The sequence below is a fragment of the Macaca nemestrina genome, chromosome 12 (genome assembly GCF_043159975.1).
Source record: "Macaca nemestrina isolate mMacNem1 chromosome 12, mMacNem.hap1, whole genome shotgun sequence".
NCBI lineage: Eukaryota > Metazoa > Chordata > Mammalia > Primates > Cercopithecidae > Macaca > Macaca nemestrina.
The window spans coordinates 94,043,872-94,067,871 of NC_092136.1; the positions used below are offsets into that span (position 1 = coordinate 94,043,872).

The following is a 24,000-nucleotide window of genomic DNA, read 5'->3' on the forward strand; positions in this document are numbered from 1 at the left end:
AGAGGGGCTGAAGCTTGAGTTGATCACTGGTGGCTCATGATCTACAACCATGCCTCCATAGAAACCCAGGGAGAGGGTTCAGAGGGCATCCAGGTTACATCCACGCTGGGAGGGTTGTGCATCCCACCTCCATGGGGACAGAAGCTCCTTCACTCAGGACCCTTCTGAACCTCGCTCTGTGTATCTCTTCACCTGTCTGTTCATTTGTATCCTTTAAAAGATCCTTTTTCGTAAATTGACAGTAGTAAGTAAAGGGTTTGCCTTAGTTTGTGAGTCACTCTAGCAGAATGAACCCTAGGAAGCAGTTGTGGGACTCCTCAATTTATAGCTGGTTGGTCAGAAGTTCTATTACTGCTGTTCTTGTAATTTTGGGAAGCTGTAATAGATAATGGATGGGCTAAATAGAGTAGAAATGCTTTGAAAAAGATTACAACTTTGAGATCGGTTCAGAAGGTGGTGAATATTTTAGTATGAAGGATAAATAGGCTATACATGGACTCGGCGCTTCAGCTAATGAGACAGACCCATTCATGGGCACCCCATGGCTGTCCTGGGGTGCTCACTGCATCGGTCCCAGCAGGTCCCCCCACCTTACTGCTGGTATGGCAGTGGAGGGAATTTTCCAGATTAATTTTAATTTGCCAAATGTCTATATATGTCAAAGTTCAGACATTAAGAGGAAAAATTAAAGCCCTACCCTTTTTTGTGGACACACCTCAATCTCAGTTTCTTCCCCAGAGGTAACTACTGTTCCCGTTTAGTGCATATTCTTTTACAGTGCTCATTTTTTTGCAATTTGCTCATTTATCTTTAGTATGTCCCAGAGATATCTTCATGTTAGTGCATGCAGATCTGCCTCATCTTTTTAAATGTGCCACAATTTTCCATCATGTGACTATACCTCAGTTCATTTAACCATCTGTTTATGGGCTAGTATGTTCCTTCCACTTTTTCCTACTACAAACAGTGGTTCAGTGAACATCCTTGCATGTACTTCTTCGTGCAGAATGTGTTTCTCTAGAGCCGTGGTTCTCAAACATTTTGGTGTTAGGACCCCTTTACACCCTTAAAATTTCTTGAGGATTCCAAAGAGCTTTTGTTGTCTATTGGTATTTATCATATTAGAAATTAAAACTGATAGATTTTAAAATATTTATTGATTGATTTGAAGTAAACCCATTACATGTTCAGGTGTAACATTTTTATGAAAAATAATTATAAAACAAAAACTTAGCAGTAAGAGTAGCATTGTTTTCTGTCTTTGAAAATCTACTTAATGTTTCATTTCATAGTAGATGACTGGATTCTGGGTTCTCGTTCATTATGTTGTGATAACCCACCTCAATAGCCTCTAAAACTGCACTGCGTACAGTCATAAGAGAACGAGAGTAGAAAGGCAAGTAACAACGCAGTATCGTGAACGTAGGTTTAATGTCATGAACCTCCTGGAAAGGTCTCAGGTTCCAGGGTTTCCAGACCACATTTTGAGAACCATTGCTCTAGTGGAGTTTGAAGTCAGAGGGACAAAAGTTGTGCACATTTTAAATTGAAAAGGCACTTTCAACTGCCTTCCAGAATACCAGTTTACACTCCCATCACCAACACGGGCCAGACCCTCTGCCCCGCTTCTTTACCAATGCTTAATAGTTTCAGAGTTTTATATTTGCCGTTCTTAATAGTTAAAATGGCATCTCATTGTTTTAGCTTGTAGTTCCGTATTTACACCAGAATTTCATGAGACACACATTTCTGGGCTCGCTGTGACACTTGGCGATGTCTAGTGACTGCCGCCTCCCTCCCCAGTGCCCACTCTTTGGCCTGGGACGTTTGATCCTAGAGAGACTGACAGGTCTCAACTTGTTTTCTTTGGCTTATGAAATACCCCTTCCTTCTGAAATCCATCTTAACTATTTTTTAATCAATTTTTTTAAGCTAAAGGGTTTTTTTTTTTAAAAAAAAAAAAACAAAAAACCTTAGTTGTTTCACTTCTGAGCTCTCTGTTTCTTGTTTAGTCAACTAGCAAATATTATTTATTAGGAAATGTGAAATTGTCTGCCAGAAAAATCTTTCTTTTAAATGTTAACATCTGCTCTACATTTCATGATTTAATGTAAGGGTTCTTAAGTTTTCAAAAAGCATAGCCGCTGCCCTGTGGGAAAGTTATTTTTCGGAGAGAGACATTCTTATTTGGCTGTACCCTTGGTTGGTGAGATTTACATTTCCTCCCTGACAACACCAGATAGTTCATTTGCAGAAACCCTTTTAATAAGATAATATGTAGAAAGAAGCCTGACACGTACTTGGTATTCAATAAATGTTGGTTGATGCTGAGCTAGTGTAAATTAACCTTCTACAACATGAAGGTACTTTGCAAAATTGTGAGCCTCCAACAAAGCTGAGACAGAGGCCTCATGCTTCTCTCCAGCTGCCACTCAGATTCAGGTGCCATTTAGCGGGCTCTGGAGGCTCCGCTGGGATGACATTGGCTGATGCTAACTAGGACTTGCTGTCCCCAGTGTCCTTAGATAAGGGAGAGTCCAGAGGCCGATGATCTTGACATTCTTCTTAATAAGGCCTCATTCCTTTTCAATAAACATTCTAAGCCTTTATGTTCTCAGCGGATTTTCTTTGTTGCACACATTGACATGAATAATGGAACAGAAAAATGATGCCCTTTTAAGAACTGAAGGCACATTCTTAGGATACTTACTGCTTAACAGCAAGGAAGAGCTGCAAGGAGCATGTGTGGCCAGAAGGCAACTCGCCTTGGGATCAGTGTCCCCTGTAGCATTGGAGGGCATCGTTATCAGATGCACTCCAGTGCACTTCCGATGTGGGCACTAGAGCTCATGCCTGCCTGATGGTAATGATTCTTTTTCGTTTGTTGTCTACGTTCATTCATGTTCTCCTTCATCAGAAATGCGTGCATTGAGCATTCTGCTGTACGCTAGGGTCCCATCGTGAAGAAGGCAGACTTGGTCCTGGGAGCTCGTGGCCTCGTGGGGGAGACAGCTCCTCAGTCATTTCAGAACTCTGGCTGTGATCAGAGCTTTGGAACAAGTGCCATGGCGAGGGAGCCTCACCCAGATGGGGCCTTGGGGGTGGCTTGCTGAGGAAGCAGCACTCCAGCTGTGTCATCCCTAGCATTGTGAAGCCTCTTGGGGAAAAATGAAAATGCCTTCTTGGAGAATCTGAAAGAGAATCAGTGTTTCTGGAACCTCCTGAGTAGGGGGAAGAGTGAGTGGTATAAAGCGATTAGAGAGACGGTCAGGGGTCTGATCAAGGAGGGCTTTGTGGGATTTGGATTTTAGAGTTATCCAGTGAGCAGCTGTAGGGCTTCTAACTGTGAGTGACATGATCAAATACACATTTTAAAAATGTCACCCCAGATACTTCATGGAAGATGGATTAGATAGAACCAGAAGCGGATGTGGAAGATGAATGAGGAGCTATTTCAGTAAGTTTGGGCTTACTGACTTGTGTGAGCTTGGAGGATCGGCACTGTGTTACACAGTCATGCATCTGTGATGGTTAATACTGAAAAAAGATTAACATTTGAATCAGTGGGCTGGGAAAGGCAGACCCACCCTTAATCTGGGTGGGTACAATCTAATTAACTACCAGCAAGGCTAGAATATAGGCAGGCAGAAAAATGTGAAGAGAGACTGGCCAACCCTCCCCGCCTACATCTTTCTCCTGTGCTGGCTGCTTCCTGCCCTCAAACATCAGACTCCAAGTTCTTCAGTTTTGGAACTCAGACTGACTCTTTCCTCCTCAGCCTGCAGGCAGCCTGTTGTGGGACCTTGTGATCCTGTGAGTTAATAAACTTCCCTTTATACATGTATATCTATTCCATTAGTTCCGTCCCTTTAGAGAACCTTGACTAATAGAGCATTCTTTAACAATGGGATACATTCTGAGAAATGAGTCATCTTGCAATTTCATTGTTGTGCAAACACCAGAGCAAACACACAAACCTAGATGGCATAGTTTTGTTTTTAGACTGCAGACTTGTGAATACTATAGGCAGTTGTAACACGATGGTAAGTATTTGTGTATCTGAACATACCTAAACATAGAAAATATTTTTACTCTAGTAAAAATATGGCATTACAATCTTACAGGACCACCATTTTATACACAGTCCCTCATTGACTGAAACACTGTTGTATGGTGCATGACTTGGTATCTTGGAATCCATCGTGGTACTTTGTTTCCTAAAAATTTATCAGGAGCCTTTACTAGGAGCTCCATAGGCATGCCCGGTTCCTCCCTCCTGTCCCAGGGATGCTGGAGCTGATTTGGGAGGGATCTGAGCTGGTCACATCAGTGAGTCTGCTCTGAGGCTTCATGACAGCTTTCCAAGCCAGGCCAGCCCAGTGTACGGTAAGGAGGAGGGCTGTGCCTGGCAGCCGTGGGTCAGGTCTGGTGTGGGTGCCTAGTCCTGGATGGGTCCTAGCAGTTGGCTTTCAGTACCTGGCAGAACAGGAAGTCCTGTCTGCTGAGGGCCTGTGAGAAGTCCCTAGGGGCCTGGCCAGAGCTCTGGAGGTAGACAGCCAAAGCAGTAGGTGTCCCAAGGGGGAACACTACTGAGGCCCCACCGCACTCAGGCATTCACTCTTGGTGTCTTCCCCTGCTGTCCTTAGGACCAGCATTAACTAACAGCCACCGTATATTAGCCCCAGTCAATGAATGACCTTGTGGCTAGGTCCTTTAAGCATGATATTTTTCCCAGCACCAATCCTTCAAAATCGATTTTCATTTTTGAGAGACTGTGTGGAATAGTGATTAAGGCATGAGTTATAAAGCCAGACTTCCTGGGTTCCAGTTCTGGCACAGCACACATTCACTGTGAGACCTTGGACAAATTCTGGAATTTCTCAGTGCCTAGCCTCCTTGTCAGTAAATGGGGCAGTGATAGAATTCTCACCTATGTCACAGGGTGAGAACTAAATAAATTAGCACGTGAAGCACTGGAACGGTGTCTGGTATGTAGGAAGCACTCAGCTCAGGTTAGCTGCTAAACATCCCCTAATCCTGTTTTGACCCTTTGGCAGGTGAGGACCTGGGGCTGCTGGGGTTGGGGAATGTGTCTGGGGCACACAGAGTGGGGCTGGAGTGCATTGTTCTTTCCAGAGCCTGGGTTCTCAGGCACTGCTGTGTGCTCTCTGCCCCTTCCTGTCGTATATCTGAGGGAAACAGGACTGCATGGGGCAAGCTCACAGCCCAGCTCAGAAGCTGCTGGTTTGTCCTGGGTCTCCGGCTCTGCCGCCCTGGGATTATCTTCCCCATCCCTTGGATTCCTGCTGGGGAGGGTGCCTAGTCTGTTAAGTGCCACCACCAACCTCACCCTCGGTTCAGCATCGCAGCCTCAGCTGGTCATTTGGAACGTGGGCGTATGGATTATAGCACCACTGGGGACTTGAAAACGTAAAACACGGCTCCCCACCCTCACCTGCCAAACCCTCCTTGCCTTTACTCATAAATTTAAGTCTGGACTTACCAGCCTGCCACCCCAGGATGTCCTTTATCTGACCCCAGCTTGACTGTGTGCTCTGGGCACAGTGGTCTGCTTCCTGTCCTAAATGGGCTGTCAGCTTTAAAGACTCAGTATTTGCTTGTGCTGTTTTCCTAGCCTGGGTTCCCTCCTCTCCTCCTTTGAATATGAGCATTTGTCATGGTTCAACCATTACCCTTATGTGAGTTGTTTTCATCTACAATAATTGGTGGTTTATATCCTTGACTGCCTCCACCAGACTGTAAGTCCTTGGAGGGCTGGGACCATGTCTTCTTTATCTTTGAATCCCTTGCGTTGCATGTGGTATCATGTTCATAGTAGGTCCCCAGTGAATGCTTTTTGGGTTAAGCTCCACACTGTTGAGCTGAGTGCCTTAGGGAGAATACCTGTGCTCTGTTGCCCCATGTAGAAATGGGAAGAATGGAGCCCTGGGGAAGGCGTGCTGCTGGCATGAAGGCCGTGTGGCATTAAATACCCAGCTCTGATGAAAAAGTGTGGGTGTCCCTTTTCTTTTTTGAGGTTCCTTGAAAAAGCATTTGCCATTCTAGCATCTGCATCTGTCATGGGTTTTTGTCATTTAGAATGCCCTTGTTTGCAAAGAGGTCTCATGACCAGTTGTCTACATAATAGTAACAGTCATTGTAAGTCCTTTTCATGTTGCCAGAGTCACTAATCTTTGATTCAGTACTGAATTTAAACACTCAAGGCCTTGTCCTACACAAAAGGATTTCTTTGTTGCAAGAACTACAAAACCCAGCTTTTAAAAGGCATCTTTGAAGGAGAGATGATGCAGAAGGACTTAATGAAGTTGGATCTAGTTTCAGGCTGTGTCCCCTTTAAATCTAAGATCCCGGTTATCCAAGGAGGCCTGCTTTCATGATGTGTTTGCTCTAGTATTTTAGACGAAAAGACAGATGGGTAAACAAATAAATATGAAATTCATGATAAGTGCACGGAAGAAAATAATAGAGGATGCGGCAAAGGAGCCCTCCATTCTTCTATCTCCAGTGCTTACTATGGTGCCTGACAAAGAAATAAAAATACTAGTTCCCATTTACTGAATTCTTACTGTGTGCTGCTACTATAGCAGACATTTTATTTAACCCTCATAGGAATTCTATGAGGTTTTACTAATGAGAAAACCTCAGAGAGGTTAAGTTGCTGGGAAGTAAAAGAGAAAACCGAATGTCTGTTCAATATAGTAGAATCTTTTTTAAAGCAACATTCAGGAATAAAGACTCCAGAGAACCTCTGTTTATAGAAGACTTACCTAACTTTTCCCCTTTAAGCCAAAAGTCCCTTCTCCATATCTTTTTTTTTTTTTTTTTTGAGACCATGTCTAGTGTCTCTGTATATTGCCCAGACTGGAGTGTAGTGGTGTGAACACGGCTCGCCGCAGCCTTGACCTCTGGGGCTCAAGTGATCCTCCTGCCTCAGACTCCCATGTAGCTGGGACCACAGGCACACACCACCACGCCTAGCTAACTTTTAAATTTTTTGTAGAAACGGGGTCTCACTTTATTGCCCAGACTGGTCTCAAACTCCTGGCCTCAAGCAATCCTCCCTAAGTGCTGGGATTATAGGGGTGGCCCATGGTGCCCAGTCCCCCTCACCCATATCTAACTGGATTTCCACTTGTTTCATGCACATTAGGCCTTTGTGTCAGTGAAGACCAGCTGAAGAGTAATTTTGTTCTAACCTTTCTTCTGCTTGAAGAAGTCTATTAAAGCTGCCCCTTGACCTTAAATAGTCTGTTCCTTTAACATTTTTCTGAAGTCAATCCCTCTTCCTCCCCCTCCCCCATTTTTTTCCATCATTCATTTCTTATAATGCAAAAACCAAGACCAAGCACATTTCCTCTAGGGAACATGTGACCAGTCTGGGATTGCTGCAAGGATTCACTTCCCAGCTCTCACATGTCACATTCCTGTTGTGACATTTTTGATGATGTCATTGTTTGATTCCTTCCATGGGTCCAGCTTCTGTCCCCACGAGGTGAACACCACACTGCCAGTCCCCTCCACCTTGCCAGCAGTCTTTCCAAATTCACACAGAGCAGCCTTAGGCGCTCTGGGTAGGGTTCTCACACTCCAGCCATTGACTGTAGGTGGCTAGTCTTGTCAGCTCTGTGGTTTTTAATGAACTTGGGCCCAGAGCTCAGGACCAGGTTTCTGGGGAGATTGGTGCTGGCCCTTTCTTGCTGCTGCTTGTGTTACGGGCTGGCCTTGCATTCCACAGTGCCCATCCTTCTCCACTCCACCCAGCCCTCATGGCCTGTCTGCACCTTCTCCCCCTGCTTTCCCCTTGGCTTTGTTTGACCATGTGCTCCATCTTAGAAATGCTGTTATACAGTGCTCTCTGCTCTTTGTGCATTTAGTCCTTACGTGTGTAACTTGGCAGCCTCAACCTTTCTTTATATACCCCTTGATTGTGCAAGCGTGTTTTTTATCAGGATTCTAGTGCTCTTGGTTTAAAAAAAAAAATTGCGTAGATTTTCCAGTGATCTGCCCCAAACCTGTATGCTCCATAAGCACTGTTATTTTCATGACTTTGCAGAACATGTTTGTGAACATATCAATAGTTGTGTAGCAAAGATATTTGGTTTTCTTTTATGCCTTCCATCTAGCTTTTTGCATTCATCTTCATTTCATGGAACCAAAATCTTCAGCCTGTGCCAGGCTCGGACCTAGAGGTGATAGAAGAGATTCCTTGCAGACATGTGCTGTGACTGTCTTCATACCATCTCCTGAGTTATTGCAATAGATTCCTGTCTGGTCTCTGCTTCTGTTCTTGACCCCAGATAGTTACTGACATAGTGTCCAGACTAAACCTTTTAAAATGAAAAATCAGAAACTACCTTTGCTTTAAGAATTCTGAAATTATTTTGTGTACAGTTTGGGATTGAGTAAATGAATAACTATAGATACTGTTGGGAGCCAGGATTCTCACTGTGAAAGAAGAAAGAACAATCATGGGATGGGGGAAGATGAAGAAGAACCCAGTGGTAGTGGATTAGAAGTAAAAGTTTCTGTTTCAATTTACAATTTTTTATAAGAGATTTCTTTTCTAGTTTCTGCTGAAGGGCCTAGGAACAATGATATCTTAGTAACAAGGAGCACGTCGAGCACCCAAATAATGGTTTTAAAATTTCTTTACCTACCAAAAGGAACCCAGAGCTTTTTGCGGAAGTGGTCAATTGTGGAGTGGAAACAGAAAGTACATGACAAGCCCAGAACATTTTGTACCAGGATGCATGGGACTGCTCAGCAACTGAGGGGAACATGTCAAAGGACACAGGAGCTAGTTTGATAGGAACCATTTGAACATCATAGTGAATAACAGTAATGGATTATAAAATATTGAATAACAGAGGATTACATGAGTCCATATTGATAGTAAAAAATTAAGAGAAAGCTCCTCTTAATCCATTGCAACTAATACATGTAGAAGGAACGAATCAAGTTGGAAAAAGAATCTTTATTTTGCAACCACATTTAAAGTATTTGATTCACCACTGGGTGAAAGCGTGTTCTGGGATACAATGTTGACCCTGTCTCCGAGGGTCCCTCCACAGACCACTTATGATTGCACAGGGGGAAAGGCACTTCCTAGCAGACAGCACATTGACTAAGTGCCCACCATAGCGGACATCACCTAGTTATGGGGGAAAGGTAAGCTGATGCTTCTGGGGTGCTGTCCTGAGGACCCACAGCCCTTCCTCGGGATTCCTGCCAGCAATGCAGAACCTGGATTGGAGTGTGGAGAAACAATCAGACAAACCCAAATTGAGGAGCATTGCATTAAACAGGTGATGCTCACCACACATGTTAGGGTCATAAATGACAGAGAAAGACTGTGGAACCATTCCAGGATAAGGTGACTACAGAGATAGGACAACTAATGCAGTGTGGGCAACTAGTCCTGCAACTAGGGCAGGACTGGATCCTGGTTGGATAAAAAACAGTTGCTATAAGGCTTGTTTGGGAGGTCTAACTATAGATAATCGCTTGTATCTGGTATTTTAAGAACTTTGGTAATTGCACTAGATTATTTAAAGAGAATATCCTTGTTTTAGAAGATACACACTTTTGAGAGTAAAGGGTCATGATCTCTGCAACTAACTCTCAAGTGGTTCAGAAAAGTAAAGGATATATTATATATGCATAGAGAGAGAGTGTGTGTGGCAGAGTGTTAACACTGGTTGAATTTAAGTGCTGGGTATATCAGATTTCATTGTAATAGTCTTGTAATCTTTTGGTAGGTCTGAAAAAATTTTCAAAATAAAATACTCAATTTTAAAAAGATGAGGTAAATAGAGCAAAATGTCAGTATTGATTTAAACTCTTAAGTGTCTGTTACATTATTTTCTGTATGTTTGAAAATCTGTATTTATCATCTGTAATCTGATGACAAAAGTAAAAAGTATATATTTAAATACATCCAGTACTTTCATCTTACCATTGAGTTCTTCTGATGCCTTTTTTCCTTGGTACCCAGGTCATGAACTTTTTTTTCCACTAGACAGTGGTGACATTTACATTGGAATTATATGGGTTTTTTGTGTGGTTTAGACCTTGTGGGTGTGCGAGGGACTGGACTTGCTAACACAGGGAGGAAACCCCTTAAACTGCTACTTGTCTTGTCTGTCGGTTCTTGTGGGTGTCATCCTGTCTTTGTGGTTGCTTGTGGCTGTCATCTGCAGCCCAGCCTCCTCATTTCTGTTCCTGCATGTAGCAGGCTGCGTTGCTCACACCATCATTCCCAATTAAATTAGATAAGCCTCGTAGGTTGCCTTCTGAGGCCCAGCAACGTGGTCGTTTGTTCTCTTTGACTGTGGGGTTGAGTGGTCACACCCTGGACCATGCGTTTGGCAGGTACAGACTATTAATTCTTCCCTCCGTCTGGTGAGGGCAGTGCTGTCTTGACAGTGCCATATCTGATTATTGGACTCACAGGGGCAAACCATTCATTCTAAAATGCCCCGGAGTTATTTCTTGCTCTATTCAACAGGAATGGGGAGGGAAGCATCTGGGGCTTCTTGTAACTCATTTAAAAGGAAACATTTGATGATGCCCAGCTTTAGCTAAGGAGCAGTGTTAGCCCTGATGTGTTTTCTTTAAAAGCCAGGCTTAGCTGTGGGAAAGACAGACCTGGCGAACCAACGTGGTTTAAAGGGAAAAAAAAAAGAACTATTTCAATTCCATTTTTTAGTTTGGGCTGCAGAGGGTACTTATATTTTCTCACTGGTTTAAAACATGCATGTGCTTCAGAGTCAGTTCCCGTAGAGGAAAAGTGAAGGCAGTAATGGACAATTTGGGACTTCCAGAATGTATTTAATTTCATGTGTTTGAAGCTAAAGATGGGTTTGGATTGAAGTCTGCTGGAAAGGTAAAAGGAGAGGAATTTGGCTTGTTTTTAGTAAGAGAAGTTATTCTGAGATTCTTGTAACATTACTGTATTTTATGATAGTTGGGAACTATAAGTATTGGGCCAGAATATCCTTCAGGGCAAACGTCATTTGGTCTTATTATGTTGGGGTTAGAGGTACTTTAAACAAATTCAGACCTGTTTCATCCTTCTGAGTGCTTGTTGCTTTTCTGTGTTTGTTTTCAGAGCTGACCACTGTCTGTCTCTTCTCTACACCACACATTCAGGATCCTCTTTGTATGATTTTTCTCACTGAGAATTTGTAATAGAGTAGTTTTCAGATCTTTTGGCAACGTTAAAATATAGCCAGACCTTTCAAGTTTGGTGCTTTATGGGTTGTAATATAATCTACTTGGATCCCATATGTATGGGGTATGTGGGTCTACAATTTACATTAAGGTGAATTAAACCAATTTTTTGTTTTATAAAGTAACAACATTTTGCGGACTTTTAAAGTAGTGTGTATATGCTAATGATTGTACTTGATATAATCATTATCATATTCTCCTGTTTTCCCTTTGTGCCTCCAGAACAGCAACCCCAGGATTTTCTCTCCTGGCTCCTTCCTTCTCATCCTTCCATCTCTGACCTGAATTTCTTTAATAATTTATGCTTTTCACCTCCTCTTCCTTGTGTTTAGAAGGTAGAGAGAGCTGAGTTGACATCCCAGCTTCACAACCCACTAGCCATGAGATCACAGTGCCTCACACCTCACTTTCCTCACCTGTAATATGGGGGTGAGGGGAGGTTCCAAGATGGCCAAATAGGAACAGCTCCAGTCTACATCTCCCAGCGTGAGCTATGCAGAAGACGGGTGACTTCTGCATTTCCAACTGAAGTACTGGGTTCATCTCACTGGTGCTTGCTGGACAGTGGGTGCAGCCCAGGGAGTGTGAGCTGAAGCAGGGCAGGGCATTGCCTCACCTGGGAAGTGCGAGGGGTCGGGGAAATCCCTTTCCTAGCCAAGGGAAGCCATGACAGACGGCACCTGGAAAATCAGGTCACTCCCACCTTAATACATTTCCAATGGTCTTAGCAAACAGCACACCAGGAGATTATATCCCACGCCTGGCTCGGAGGGTCCCACGCCCGCAGAGCCTCGCTCACTGCTAGCACAGCAGTCTGAGATTGAACTGCAAGGTGGCAGCAAGGCTGGGGGAGGGGCACTCACCATTGCTGAGGCTTGAGCAGGTAAATAAAGTGGCTGGGAAGCTCGAACTGAGTGGAGCCCACAGCAGCTCAAGGAGGCCTGCCTGCCTCTGTAGACTCCACCTCTGGGGGCAGGGCATAGCTGAACAAAAGGCAGCAGAAACTTCTACAGACGTAAATGTCCCTGCCTGACAGTTTTGAAGAGAGTAGTTGTTCTCCCAGCACGGAGTTTGAGATCTGAGAACGGACAGACTGCCTCCTCACGTGGGTCCCTGACCCCCGAGTAGCCTAACTGGGAGGCACCTCCCAGTAGTGGCCGACTGACACCTCATACGGCCGGATGCCCCTCTGACACGAAGCTTCCAGAGGAACGATCAGGCAGCAACATCTGCCTTTCTGCAATATTTGCTGTTCTGCAGCTTCAGCTGGTGATACCCAGGCAAAAAGGGTCTGGAGTGGACCTCCAGCAAACTCCAACAGACTTACAGCTGAGGGTCCTGGCTGTTAGAAGGAAAACTAACGAACAGAAAGGACATCCACACCAAAACCGCATCTGTATGTCACCATCATCAAAGACCAAAGGTAGGTAAAACCACAAAGATGGGGAGAAACCAGAGCAGAAAAGCTGAAAAGTCTAAAAATCAGAGCGCCTCTTCTCCTCCAAAGGAACACAGCTCCTTGCCAGCAACGGAACAAAGCTGAACAGAGAATGACTTTGACAAGTTGAGAGAAGAAGGCTTCAGAAGATCGGTAATAACAAACTTCTCTGAGCTAAAGGAGGATGTTCAAACCCATCGCAAAGAAGCTAAAAACCTTGAAAAAAGATTGGACAAATGGCTAACTAGAATAAACAGCATAGAGAAGACCTTAGATGACCTGATAGAGCTGAAAACCATGGCACGAGAACTACGTGATACATGCAAAAGCTTCAGTAGCTGATTTGATCAACTGGAAGAAAGGGTATCAGTGATTGAAGATCAAATGAATGAAATGAAGTGAGAAGAGAAGTTTAGAGAAGAAAGAGTAAAAAGAAATGAACAAAGCCTCCAAGAAATATGGGACTATGTGAAAAGACCAAATCTACGTCCGATTGGTGTACCTGAAAGGGACAGGGAGAATGGAACCAAGTTGGAAAACACTCTTCAGGATATTATCCAGGAGAACTTCCCCAACCTAGCAAGGCAGGCCAGCATTCAAATTCGGGAAATACAGAGAATGCCAAAAAGGTGTTCCTCGAGAAGAGCAACTCCAAGACACATAATTGTCAGATTCACCAAAGTTGAAATGAAGGAAAAAAGGTTAAGGGCAGCCAGAGAGAAAGGTCGGGTTACCCACAAAGGGAAGCCCATCAGACTAACAGCAGATCTCTCGGCAGAAACTCTACAAGCCGGAAGAGAGTGGGAGCCAATATTCAACATTCTTAAAGGAAAGAATTTTCAACCTAGAATTTCATATCCAGCCAAACTAAGCTTCGTAAGTGAAGGAGAAATAAAATCCTTTACAGACAAGCAAATGAGAGATTTTGTCACCACCAGGCGTGCCTTACAAGAGCTCCTGAAGGAAGCACTAAACATGGAAAGGAACAACTGGTACCAGCCACTGCAAAAACATGCCAAAATGTAAAGACCATTGATGCTGGGAAGAAACTGCATCAACTAATGAGCAAAATAACCAGCTAACATCATAATGACAGGATCAAATTCACACATAACAATATTAACTTTAAATGTAAATGGGCTAAATGCTCCAATTAAAAGACACAGACTGGCAAATTGGATAAAAAGTCAAGACCCATCAGTGTGCTGTATTCAGGAGACCCATCTCATGTGCAGAGACGCACATAGGCTCAAAATAAAGGGATGGACGAAGATCTACCAAGCAAATGGAAAAAACAAAAGCAGGGGTTGCAATCTTAGTCTCTGTAAAACAGACTTTAAACCAACAGAGATTAGAAGAGACAAAGAAGGCCATTACATAATGGTAAAGGGATCAATTCAACAAGAAGAGCTAACTATCCTAAATATATATGCACCCAATACAAGACCACTCAGATTCATAAAGCAATGAATCCAGGAGCTGGTTTTTTGAAAAGATCAACAAAATTGATAGACCACTAGCAAGACTAATAAAGAAGAAAAGAGATAAAAATCAAATAGATGCAGTAAAAAATGACGAAGGGGATATTACCACTGATCCCACAGAGATACAAACTACCATCAGAGAGTACTATAAACACCTCTATGCAAATAAACTAGAAAATCTAGAAGAAATGGATATATTCCTGGACACATACACCCTCCCAAGACTAAACCACGAAGAAGTTGAATCCTTGAATAGACCAATAACAGTCTCTGAAATTGAGGCAATAATTAAGAGCCTACCAACCAAAAAAAGTCCGGGACCAGATAGATTCACAGCCAAATTCTACCAGAGTTACAAAGAGGAACTAGTACCATTCCTTCTGAAACTATTCCAATCAGTAGAAAAAGAGGGAATCCTCCTTAACTCATTTTATGAGGCCAACATCATCCTGATACCAAAGCCTGGCAGAGACACAACAAAAAAAGAGAATTTTAGACCAGTATCCCTGATGAATATCGATGCAAAAATCCTCAGTAAAATATTGGCAAACCGAATCCAGCAGCACATCAAAAAGCTTATCCACCAAGATCAAGTTGGCTTCATCCCTGGGATGCAAGGCTGGTTCAACATATGCAAATAAGTAAACATAATCCATCATATAAACAGAACCACAGACAAAAATCACATGATTATTTCAATAGATGCAGAAAAGGCCTTTGACAAAATTCAACAGCCCTTCATGCTAAAAACTCTCAATAAACTACATATTGATGGGATGTATCTCAAAATAATAAGAGCTATTTTTGACAAACCCACGGCCAATATCATACTGAACAGGCAAAAACTGGAAGCATTCCCTTCGAAAACTGATGCAAGACAGGGATGCCCTCTCTCACCACTCCTATCCAACATAGTGTTGGAAGTTCTGGCCAGGGCAATCAGGCAGGAGAAAGAAATAAAGGGTATTCAATTAGGAAAAGAGGAAGTCATATTGTCCCTGTTTGCAGATGACAAGATTGTATATTTAGAAAACCCCATTGTCTCAGCCCAAAATCTCCTTAAGCTGATAAGCAACTTCAGCAAAGTCTCAGGATACAAAATCAATGTGCGAAAATCACAAGTGTTCTTATACACCGATAACAGAGAAACAGCCAAATCATGAATGAACTCCCATTCACAGTTGCTTCAAAGAGAATAAAATACCTGGGATTCCAACTTACAAGGGATGTAAAGGACCTTTTCAAGGAGAACTACAAACCACTGCTCAATGAAATAAAAGAGTACACAAACAAATGAAAGAACATTCCATGCTCATGGATAGGAAGAATCAATATCATGAAAATGGCCATACTGCCCTAGGTAATTTATAGATTCAATGCCATCCCCATCAAGCTACCAGTGACTTTCTTCACAGAATTGGAAAAAACTACTTTAAAATTCATGTGGAACCAAAAAAGAGCCCGCATTGCCAAGACAATCCTAAGCCAAAAGAACAAAGCTGGAGGCATCATGCTACCTGACTCAAACTATACTACAAGGGTACAGTAAGCAAAACAGCATGGTACTGGTATCAAAACAGAGATTTAGACCAATGGAACAGAACAGAGCCCTCAGAAATAATACCACACATCTAAAACCATCTGATCTTTGACAAACCTGACAAAAACAAGAAATGGGGAAAGGATTCCCTATTTAATAAATGGTGCTGGGAAAACTGGCTAGTCATATGTAGAAAGCTGAAGCTAGATCCCTTCCTTACGCCTTATACAAAAATTAATTCAAGATGGATTAAAGACTTAAATGTTAGACCTAAAACCATAAAAACCCTAGAAGAAAACCTAGCCAATACCGTTCAGGACATAGGCATGGGCAAGGACTTCATGTCTAAAACACCAAAGGCAATGGCAACAAAAGCCAAATTTGAGAAATGAGATCTAATTAAAGAGCTTCTGCACAGCAAAAGAAACTACCATCAGAGTGAACAGGCAACCTACGAAATGGGAGAAAATTTTTGCAATCTACTCGTCTGACAAAGGGCTAGTATCCAGAATCTACAAAGAACTTAAACAAATTGACAAGAAAAAATCAAACTACCCCATCAAAATGTGGGTGAAGAATATGAACAGACACTTCTCAAAAGAAGACATTCATATAGCCAACAGACACATGAAAAAATGCTCATCATCACTGGCCATCAGAGAAATGCAAATCAAAACCACAATGAGATACCATCTCACACCAGTTAGAATGGCGAGCATTAAAGAGTCAAAAAACAACAGGTGCTGGAGAGGATGTGGAGAAATAGGAACACTTTTATACTGTTGGTGGGACTGTAAGCTAGTTCAACCACTGTGGAAGACAGTGTGGTGATTCCTCAAGGATCTAGAACTAGAAATACCATTTGACCCAGCCATCTCATTACTGGGTATATACCCAAAGGATTATAAATCATGCTACTATAAAGACACATACACACCTATGTTTATTGCGGCACTATTCACAATAACAAAGACTTGAAACCAACCCAAATGTCCATCGATTATAGACTGGATTAAGAAAATGTGGCACATATACACCATGGAATACTTACTATGCAGCCATAAAAAAGGGTGAGTTCATGTCCTTTGTAGGGACATGGATGAAGCTGGAAACCATCATTCTGAGCAAACTATTGCAAGGATAGAAAACCAAACACCACATGTTCTCACTCATAGGTGGGAACTGAACAATGAGAACACTTGGACACAGGGTGGGGAACACCACATACTGGAGCCTGTCGTGGGGTGGGGGTTGGGGGGAGGGATAGCATTAGGAGATATACCTAATGTAAATGATGCGTTAATGGGTACAGCACACCAACATGGTACATGTATACATATGTAACAAACCTGCATGTTGTGCACAGGTACCCTAGAACTTAAAGTATAATAAAAAATAAAACAAAACAAAATAAAATAAAATGGGGGTGAAAGTACACAGCAAGGGTTAGTTCTCTTCTCCTGCCTAGGTGCAGGACCTAACCCCATGTTAGTAATGCATGAGAATGAAAGAAAGCATATTAAAAGAGAGGAACCAAAAAAAAAAGGGGGGCATAGATCATAGCAAAAGTAAGCCAGAGGCCTCCGCTGAAGTGGAACAAGAATGGGGAAGCATCCTGCTGTGGTGTCTTTGAGAAACCTCTGGCTTGCTTACCCCAGCCCCAGTCCTATTTCTCTTTAGGCTATGTTACTCTCTAATCAGCTATAGGTATAGGTCTATGCTACACCAAGATCCACCTGCACTGCTGCTCAGGCAGAAGGTGTGACCAGCACCCTAGGCTCCAGGTCAAGGCACCTGGAGGAGGGTGGATGGGGAGATGTCTGTGGCATGGATTGCTTATTTAGTGGATGTTGTGGCTACTTCCTCTGGGCCTTGTGAGCACATGTTTTCTCCTGGTGATCTTTTATTATATTTGGCCAGACGCACATAAATGTAAAGCCCACAGCTGCCTCTGCACTCTCAGCCAAGTGGAAGTAGTATTCTTTGTTGTTCTTGGCATAAACCTGACACTCCTTTCTTTCCTGTACAGTAATAAAAGGCAGTGCATATCTTGCAAAGTCTGTTCCCTAGAAATTGTAGCACACACTTGTTAAGCTGACACACCGTGGTAGACAGCATGGGGCTGTGGCTGGGAATCTCATGGGATTCTCTTTTCTCAGCTATCAAGTTGGACAGTGATATCTTTGGGGGATACTTTAACATTAATTGAGATGGTGTTTATGATAGTACTTTGAAACTTTCAAAGCATCAGACAGATGTTACTTGGTACACGATGGTGCATGACGTTCAGAGACAGAGTATGTCTTGCCTGTAAAACCTTGAGCTAGTACTAGAGGAGATGGGACATATGTGGGTGTCTATGCAACATGGTTCAAAGTGATTATCTGCACATCTCTGATTTAAAGATGTGCAGAAAGGCACTGTGGAAAGTCAGTGGGGAGGAAGCTTTGTGAAGTGGGTGATGCCTGAACAGCGCTTTGAAAGATGAGTCGTTGAGGAAGGTGGTGTGTATGGGGCATTGACTTAACAAGCAGGTACTGGCGACAGGACCTCCGGGCAGAGGGGATCACGTCAGGCATAGATCTGAGTGCATATCAGGCCTGTACAAGCCACAGCCTTCATTGAGTTGGATTGGAGCATTGATTTGGATTTGTAACCCAGACAGTGGGGAACCACTGAAAAATGTTGAGCCCCAGGAGTGGCAAGATAGAACTGAGCTCTAGGGTGAATAACCTGGCAACAATTTAAACAGGTGGAGAAGGGAGAGACTGGAAGCCCTTCTAACTCAGAGACTACGTGGAAAACACACGAAGATCTAATGTGTTTACCTCCCAATATTATCTTGAAGAGTAAATGAGATAGAGGATATGGAAGTACATTTGAAAAAATGCATCCCGATGGTCCCTGTCCCAAGCTTCCTGGCCCCTTGGCAGCAGCTGATCACCCTAACCTGCTGCCTTTAGGTGCCTTTAGGCAGCCTGGGTGAAGGTGTGGGCCCAGAGCCCGGCTGTGCTGGTCCCCTGTACCCTCCTGCTTTGCCCCCCTCTTCACTCCTGCTCTTTTCTCCCCATTTGTTGCCTGCCCCTCCCTGCCTGGCTCCTGACGTCCTTGACTTTGTTTCCCATTTCAGGCCTGGGAATACCCGATACCTGGGGATTGGTGTGTTTCTTTTTCTAGGTCTGCCCTTGACCCTTCCCAGGAAGCTCTCCCCTTCCCGGCCACTTGGAGGAACCACCTACTTAGACCACCTCCATTCCAACAAAGCCCTGGTCCCCAGGAGCTCCTCCAGGGTGGCCTTGCAGTGGTGACTGGCTTAGAGAGGAGTGCTGAGAGAAACTGGGAGCTGGATACAGATTTAAATGAATGCTGCTACCATTCACTAGCTTGGGAAGGGGATTACTGAACTACTTGGAGCTTTGGTTTACCCCAGGGGAAAAGGAAGGTAATGATCTGTCTCTCCATTTGGTTGTGAGGCTTAAATGAGGTAATGATTTAAAGGGCTAGTTGGTGTCTAGTGAATATGAGTTGCCCACTGCCTTTTCTTCTGACTTTCCATTCCAGATGAAGACCTTTTATTAAGAGCTTCACATGTTTCTGCCCTCCTCTCTCTCTTATATTTTCTCCTTCTTCCTCTTTTGCAAAAGCTTTGGTATAAAAAGTATAGTTATGGCCAGGCACGGTGGCTCACACCTGTCATCCCAGCACTTTGGGAGGCCAAGGCGGGCGGATCACGAGGTCGGGAGATCAAGACCATCCTGGCTAATACGGTGAAACCCTGTCTCTACTAAAAATACAAAAAAGTAGCTGGGCCTGGTGGCAGGCGCCTGTAGTCCCAGCTACTCGGGAGGCTGAGGCAGGAGAATGTTGTGAACCCGGGAGGTGGATCTTGCAGTGAGCCGGGATCGTGCCACTGCACTCTAGCCTGGGCAACAGAGTGGGACTCCATCTCAAAAAAAAAAAAAAAAAAAAGGGTAGTTATTTCTGCTCCAGGAGTTTCTACCGCTGCCTTGAGGGGGAGGTCCTCGAGATCCCAATATAGAACTTGAAGCACTCTTTCCTATAGAAAGAATGTTAATAAATGTTGGATACTTGCATTGTGAGGACTTTGCCTAAGGAACATTCTGGGCCAGGCAGGCTTTTGTGAAATCATAACAGCATTATTCATTTTCATGAGTAAGTACTCGGACAGATGTTCCCAAGCAAGCAGCTTATCAACAACCTTACCAGAAACCATCCGATTATAACCTGAGGACCGCCTGTCCCCTCGGGTATTTGCTGTTGCCCTCATAAGCCTTGGTAGGTGGTTGGCTTAGGAAGCGTTTCACACTGATGCAGGAGCTGTGTGAGCTTAGCCCCAAGTCCTGTGCTGTCCGGACTACTCCTTTTTTTTTTTTTTTTTAAATAAAATCTAAGAACTTAAGTTTAATGGGATAAGAGAGTCAGAGGGGACCTTGAGATATCTTACCTGTCCCCCACTCATATTTAAGCCGTTCTTGAATGGCAAGAACTACCCCTTTATAGAACACTTGCTGATGTTTGTGACTTTTCATGATGATTTCCTACAAAGGCTTTTGCTGAGAAGTCCTTTCTTGATGTCTGTGGGTGCACAAGCCCCTGATGGGGAAGAAGTGCTCAGGGCCTTGCCACATACCACTCCTACCACAAGAATACACTCTCCTGACAACATCCCCACCACTTATGTCTTGTACCATAAGCATAAAGGCCACCACCTTCCCAGGCAAAGATGAGTGTTGAGGCCTTTTATGTGCCAGGGATTAGGGAAGTCCAGTTCGGTATCTTTCCACTGTTCCTATCCCTGCTCCATAGGGTGGGAAGGGAGAATGGTAGGCACATCCCAGTCTTTAAGGCAATATGAGAATCCGCTTGTTACTTCATCTAGAAAAATGTAACACTAATTCATCAACTTCTGGGAACCAGACACCCTAGCAAGTGCTGCAGCAAGTTTTTTTTTTTTTTTTTTTGTAGTCACCACAACAAATCTGTAATGTGGATACACTATTAATGTCATTCCTATTTTAGAGATCCCAGGCTTTGGAAAGTTAATGACTTACCAGCTGTGACTCACCCTGCTGAGAGTGGCAGAGTCAAATTTAAATATGACTCACATCAGAGCCCAGTCACTGAGCACACTCCCAGGCTGTGTTGGATGTGGAAGAGAGTGTGCCTGTCGTGGAGCCTTAGCTCTGACCCCTATGCCTGCGACACACACACCTTTGAATGTGCCAGGTGGGGACAGGGGATCAGGGCTGGGCCAGGCAAGGCTTAGCGCCAGCCCCTGTGCTACTACTGGTGGGAACGGGAGGACACGGCTCTGCCTGAGCCTTACGATCCTATTGGTCAGTTTCCCTCCACGGCCTGTGTGTGTCAGGAGCACAAAGAGTCTTCCAAATGGTAGGTTTTACAGATGTGACAGTAGCGTCTACAGAGAGATATAGTCTTCAGTTTGCAGAGGAGAAAACCAAGTCTCAGAGTCCCTTCCCAGAAGAGCGAGTAAACGGCTGAGCCCTGACAGGACCCAGGTCTTCCCATTCCCCATCTAGCGCCCATCTGCTGTTGGGAGGTTTGCGGTCTTGAGCATTTCCCTTCCTGATGTAAACCACTTGGGCCGCAGTTTAGGCCTGTTTCTTCTTTAGTGTTAGAGGAGGTAGAAAACCACTGATTTCCCATCCAGTGTTCTATTACCAAATGTTCCCTTCAGCTTTCTCTTCCTCAGGCTAATAGTTCTTTGCTTCTTTGTTCTAAAAGAACTTTTTTTTAGTCCAATTTTCTGCATTCAGGTGCCTCACTGGCCCTCCCACATAACCTTTCCTTTTTCTCAATCCTTACTCCAAACTAAACCGCCTCTCTGCACGCTTGCCTCATGCATTTTAGGTCTGGTTCTTTTCCTGCTTCCTTTTTCTTTGTATGGTAGTTCTACTTCTTTTAAGAATTTTTCCCCAACTGAGGCCAAGCTGCCGTCATGACCAGTGTTGGCCAAAACCAGTCTGCGATCTTTTGTTTTAATAAGAACTTGGGTGTTTATTTTTAGTTCTGTCCTAATGTCTCCACCTCCTGTCCTGGTGCTCCCTAACTTAGACAAAACTAAAAAACTAAAAACACGTGAGATGGGGACAAGGGTCCAGGTAACTGTGTCTTCATTCATTGGAAACTATCTGTTTTGCTTCTCAGGTACACAAATAAGCTGTTTCTCTCCAAGTTCTTTCTCCTGGCGTCAGGCTGCCTTTGTGGATTCATATTGCTGGGCTGCTGTTCAGCAGAAGAACTCACTGCAGAGCGATTCTGGAAACCTCCCACTGTGGCTGCATAAGGTAAAGGGAGACATTTCCACATAGAAACCGTTTGCTTTATAGATAAGGAAACTAAGTCCCAGGGAGACTGCCAAAGACCACACAGATATTGTAGCCAACCAGGGCTGTATCTCGATGTAAAACTGTAGCACCTTATAGTCAAAAAGAACCTCTGAGATGACTTGGTGTAGGCACCGTCATTTAGCGCAATGGGGCAATGGAAGTGTTCTTTGGGTTTTAGCTCTGTAACAGCAGGCACCTTCTGTGTCTTGTCACCTTTATATCATAATGCCCAGCAGGATGTCTGGCCCATAGTAGGTTCTTAGTACATTTTGAGTGGCAGAGCTAGGATTCATGCATAGCTTCTCAGCTAGCGCCTTTTATACCACACACAGGGTCTCTTGCAGAAAGTAAGGACTGACCTAGAGTTCAGTTGCTTCTAGGTGATATGTTACTGGAGCATCAAAAAACCTAATGATGAGGCCCTATGGGGGTATTGGCTGTATCACTGCTTTTGGAATGGATCTGTTTGCTTTTGATAGATCCAGATACTGCAGGGAAGGGGAGATTACTACACAAGAGACACCGATGTCTGGGTTCCACTTCCCATAGAGAAGGGCAGTCAGTCAGGCGCTCTGTCGTCAGGGAAGTGGTGGTTTGTGCTTGCAGGTGGCAGGGGATGCGGCGAGGACCTTAGGCAGCAGTTGACAAATTTGTGCAGAAGAATGTTCTCTGAGTTATGAAGTGACTGCATTAGGTCTTCTCTGTGCTTATGAAAGTAGGACTTTGTTTCAGCCTGTCATTCATTTCAACCACTGTTTCTTTTGTCCATTGTGAAAACAAGTAGAATGTGTATCTTCTGGTGGTCTTTTCTGCTGAAGAAAATACAGAATTTTAGCTTTCGAAAACCCAAAAGCCAAAGTTTGACTCTCTTCTGCTTTGACCTGCTGCCAGACACACCATCAGCATCCTTCTTCATACAAGGAATGATTGAAGGGAGCTATGACTCAGGCTTGTTCTCCCTCTCGTTTGTTTACAGTTGACCCTTGAACAACGTAGGGGTCAGGGGCACTGGCTCTCTGCAAAGTCACAAATTTGTGTGTAACATTTGACTCCCCCACAACTTAACTACTGATAGCCTACTGTTGACTGGAAGCCTTACTAATAACAGCAACAGTCAATTAATACATATTTAATATGTTATGTGTATTATATACTATATTCTTACAATAAAGTAAGCTAGAGAAAAGAAAATGTTATTAAGAATATTGTAAGGAAAAGAAAATATATTTACAGTTGGTGCAAAAGTAATCATGGGTTTTGCTATTAAAAGTAATTGCAAGGTGGGCGAGGTGGGCGGATCACCTGAAGTCAGGAGTTTGAGACCAGCCTGGCCAACATGGTAAAACCCCGTCTCTACTAAAAATGCAAAATTTAGATAGGCATGGCTGGGCACGGTGGCTCATGCCTGTAATCCCAGCACTTTGGGAGACTGAGGCGAGCAGATCACTGGAGGTCAGGAATTCGAGACCAGCCTGGCCAACATGGTGAAACCCCGTCTCTACTAAAAATACAAAAATTAGCTGGGCATGGTAGCAGGCACCTGTAATCCCAGCTACTCAGGAGGCTGAGGCAGGAGAATCACATGAGCCCGGGAAGTGGAAGTTGCAGTGAGCCTGCATCATGCTGTTGCACTCCAGCTTGGGCAACAAGAGTGAAACTCTTATCTCAGAAAAAAAAAAAAAAAAAAAAATTAGCCAGGCATGGTGGTGCATGCCTATAGTCCCAGTTACTCAGGAGGCCGAGGCAGGAGAATCACTTGAATGCGGGAGGTGGAGGTTGAAGAGAGAAGAGATCACACCACTATCACTCCAGCATGGGAGACAGAGTGAGACTCCAAAAAATAATAGTAATTAAATAAATATATAAAAGGAATAGCAAAACCCACAATTACTTTTGCTCCAACCTAATATTTAT

The 24,000-nt window shown here is 43.7% G+C and overlaps 1 protein-coding gene across 1 annotated transcript in view; it reads left to right on the forward strand.

Moving 5' to 3' along the window:
* The window catches only part of LOC105484341 (pannexin 1), a 59,065-nt gene that overhangs the window by 10,585 nt on the left and 24,480 nt on the right, over nt 1–24,000 (forward strand). The window contains exon 2 of the mRNA XM_011745862.3: nt 21,905–22,044. Within this exon, the coding sequence (XP_011744164.2) occupies nt 21,905–22,044 (140 nt within the window). The remainder of the gene's footprint in view (nt 1–21,904; nt 22,045–24,000) is intronic.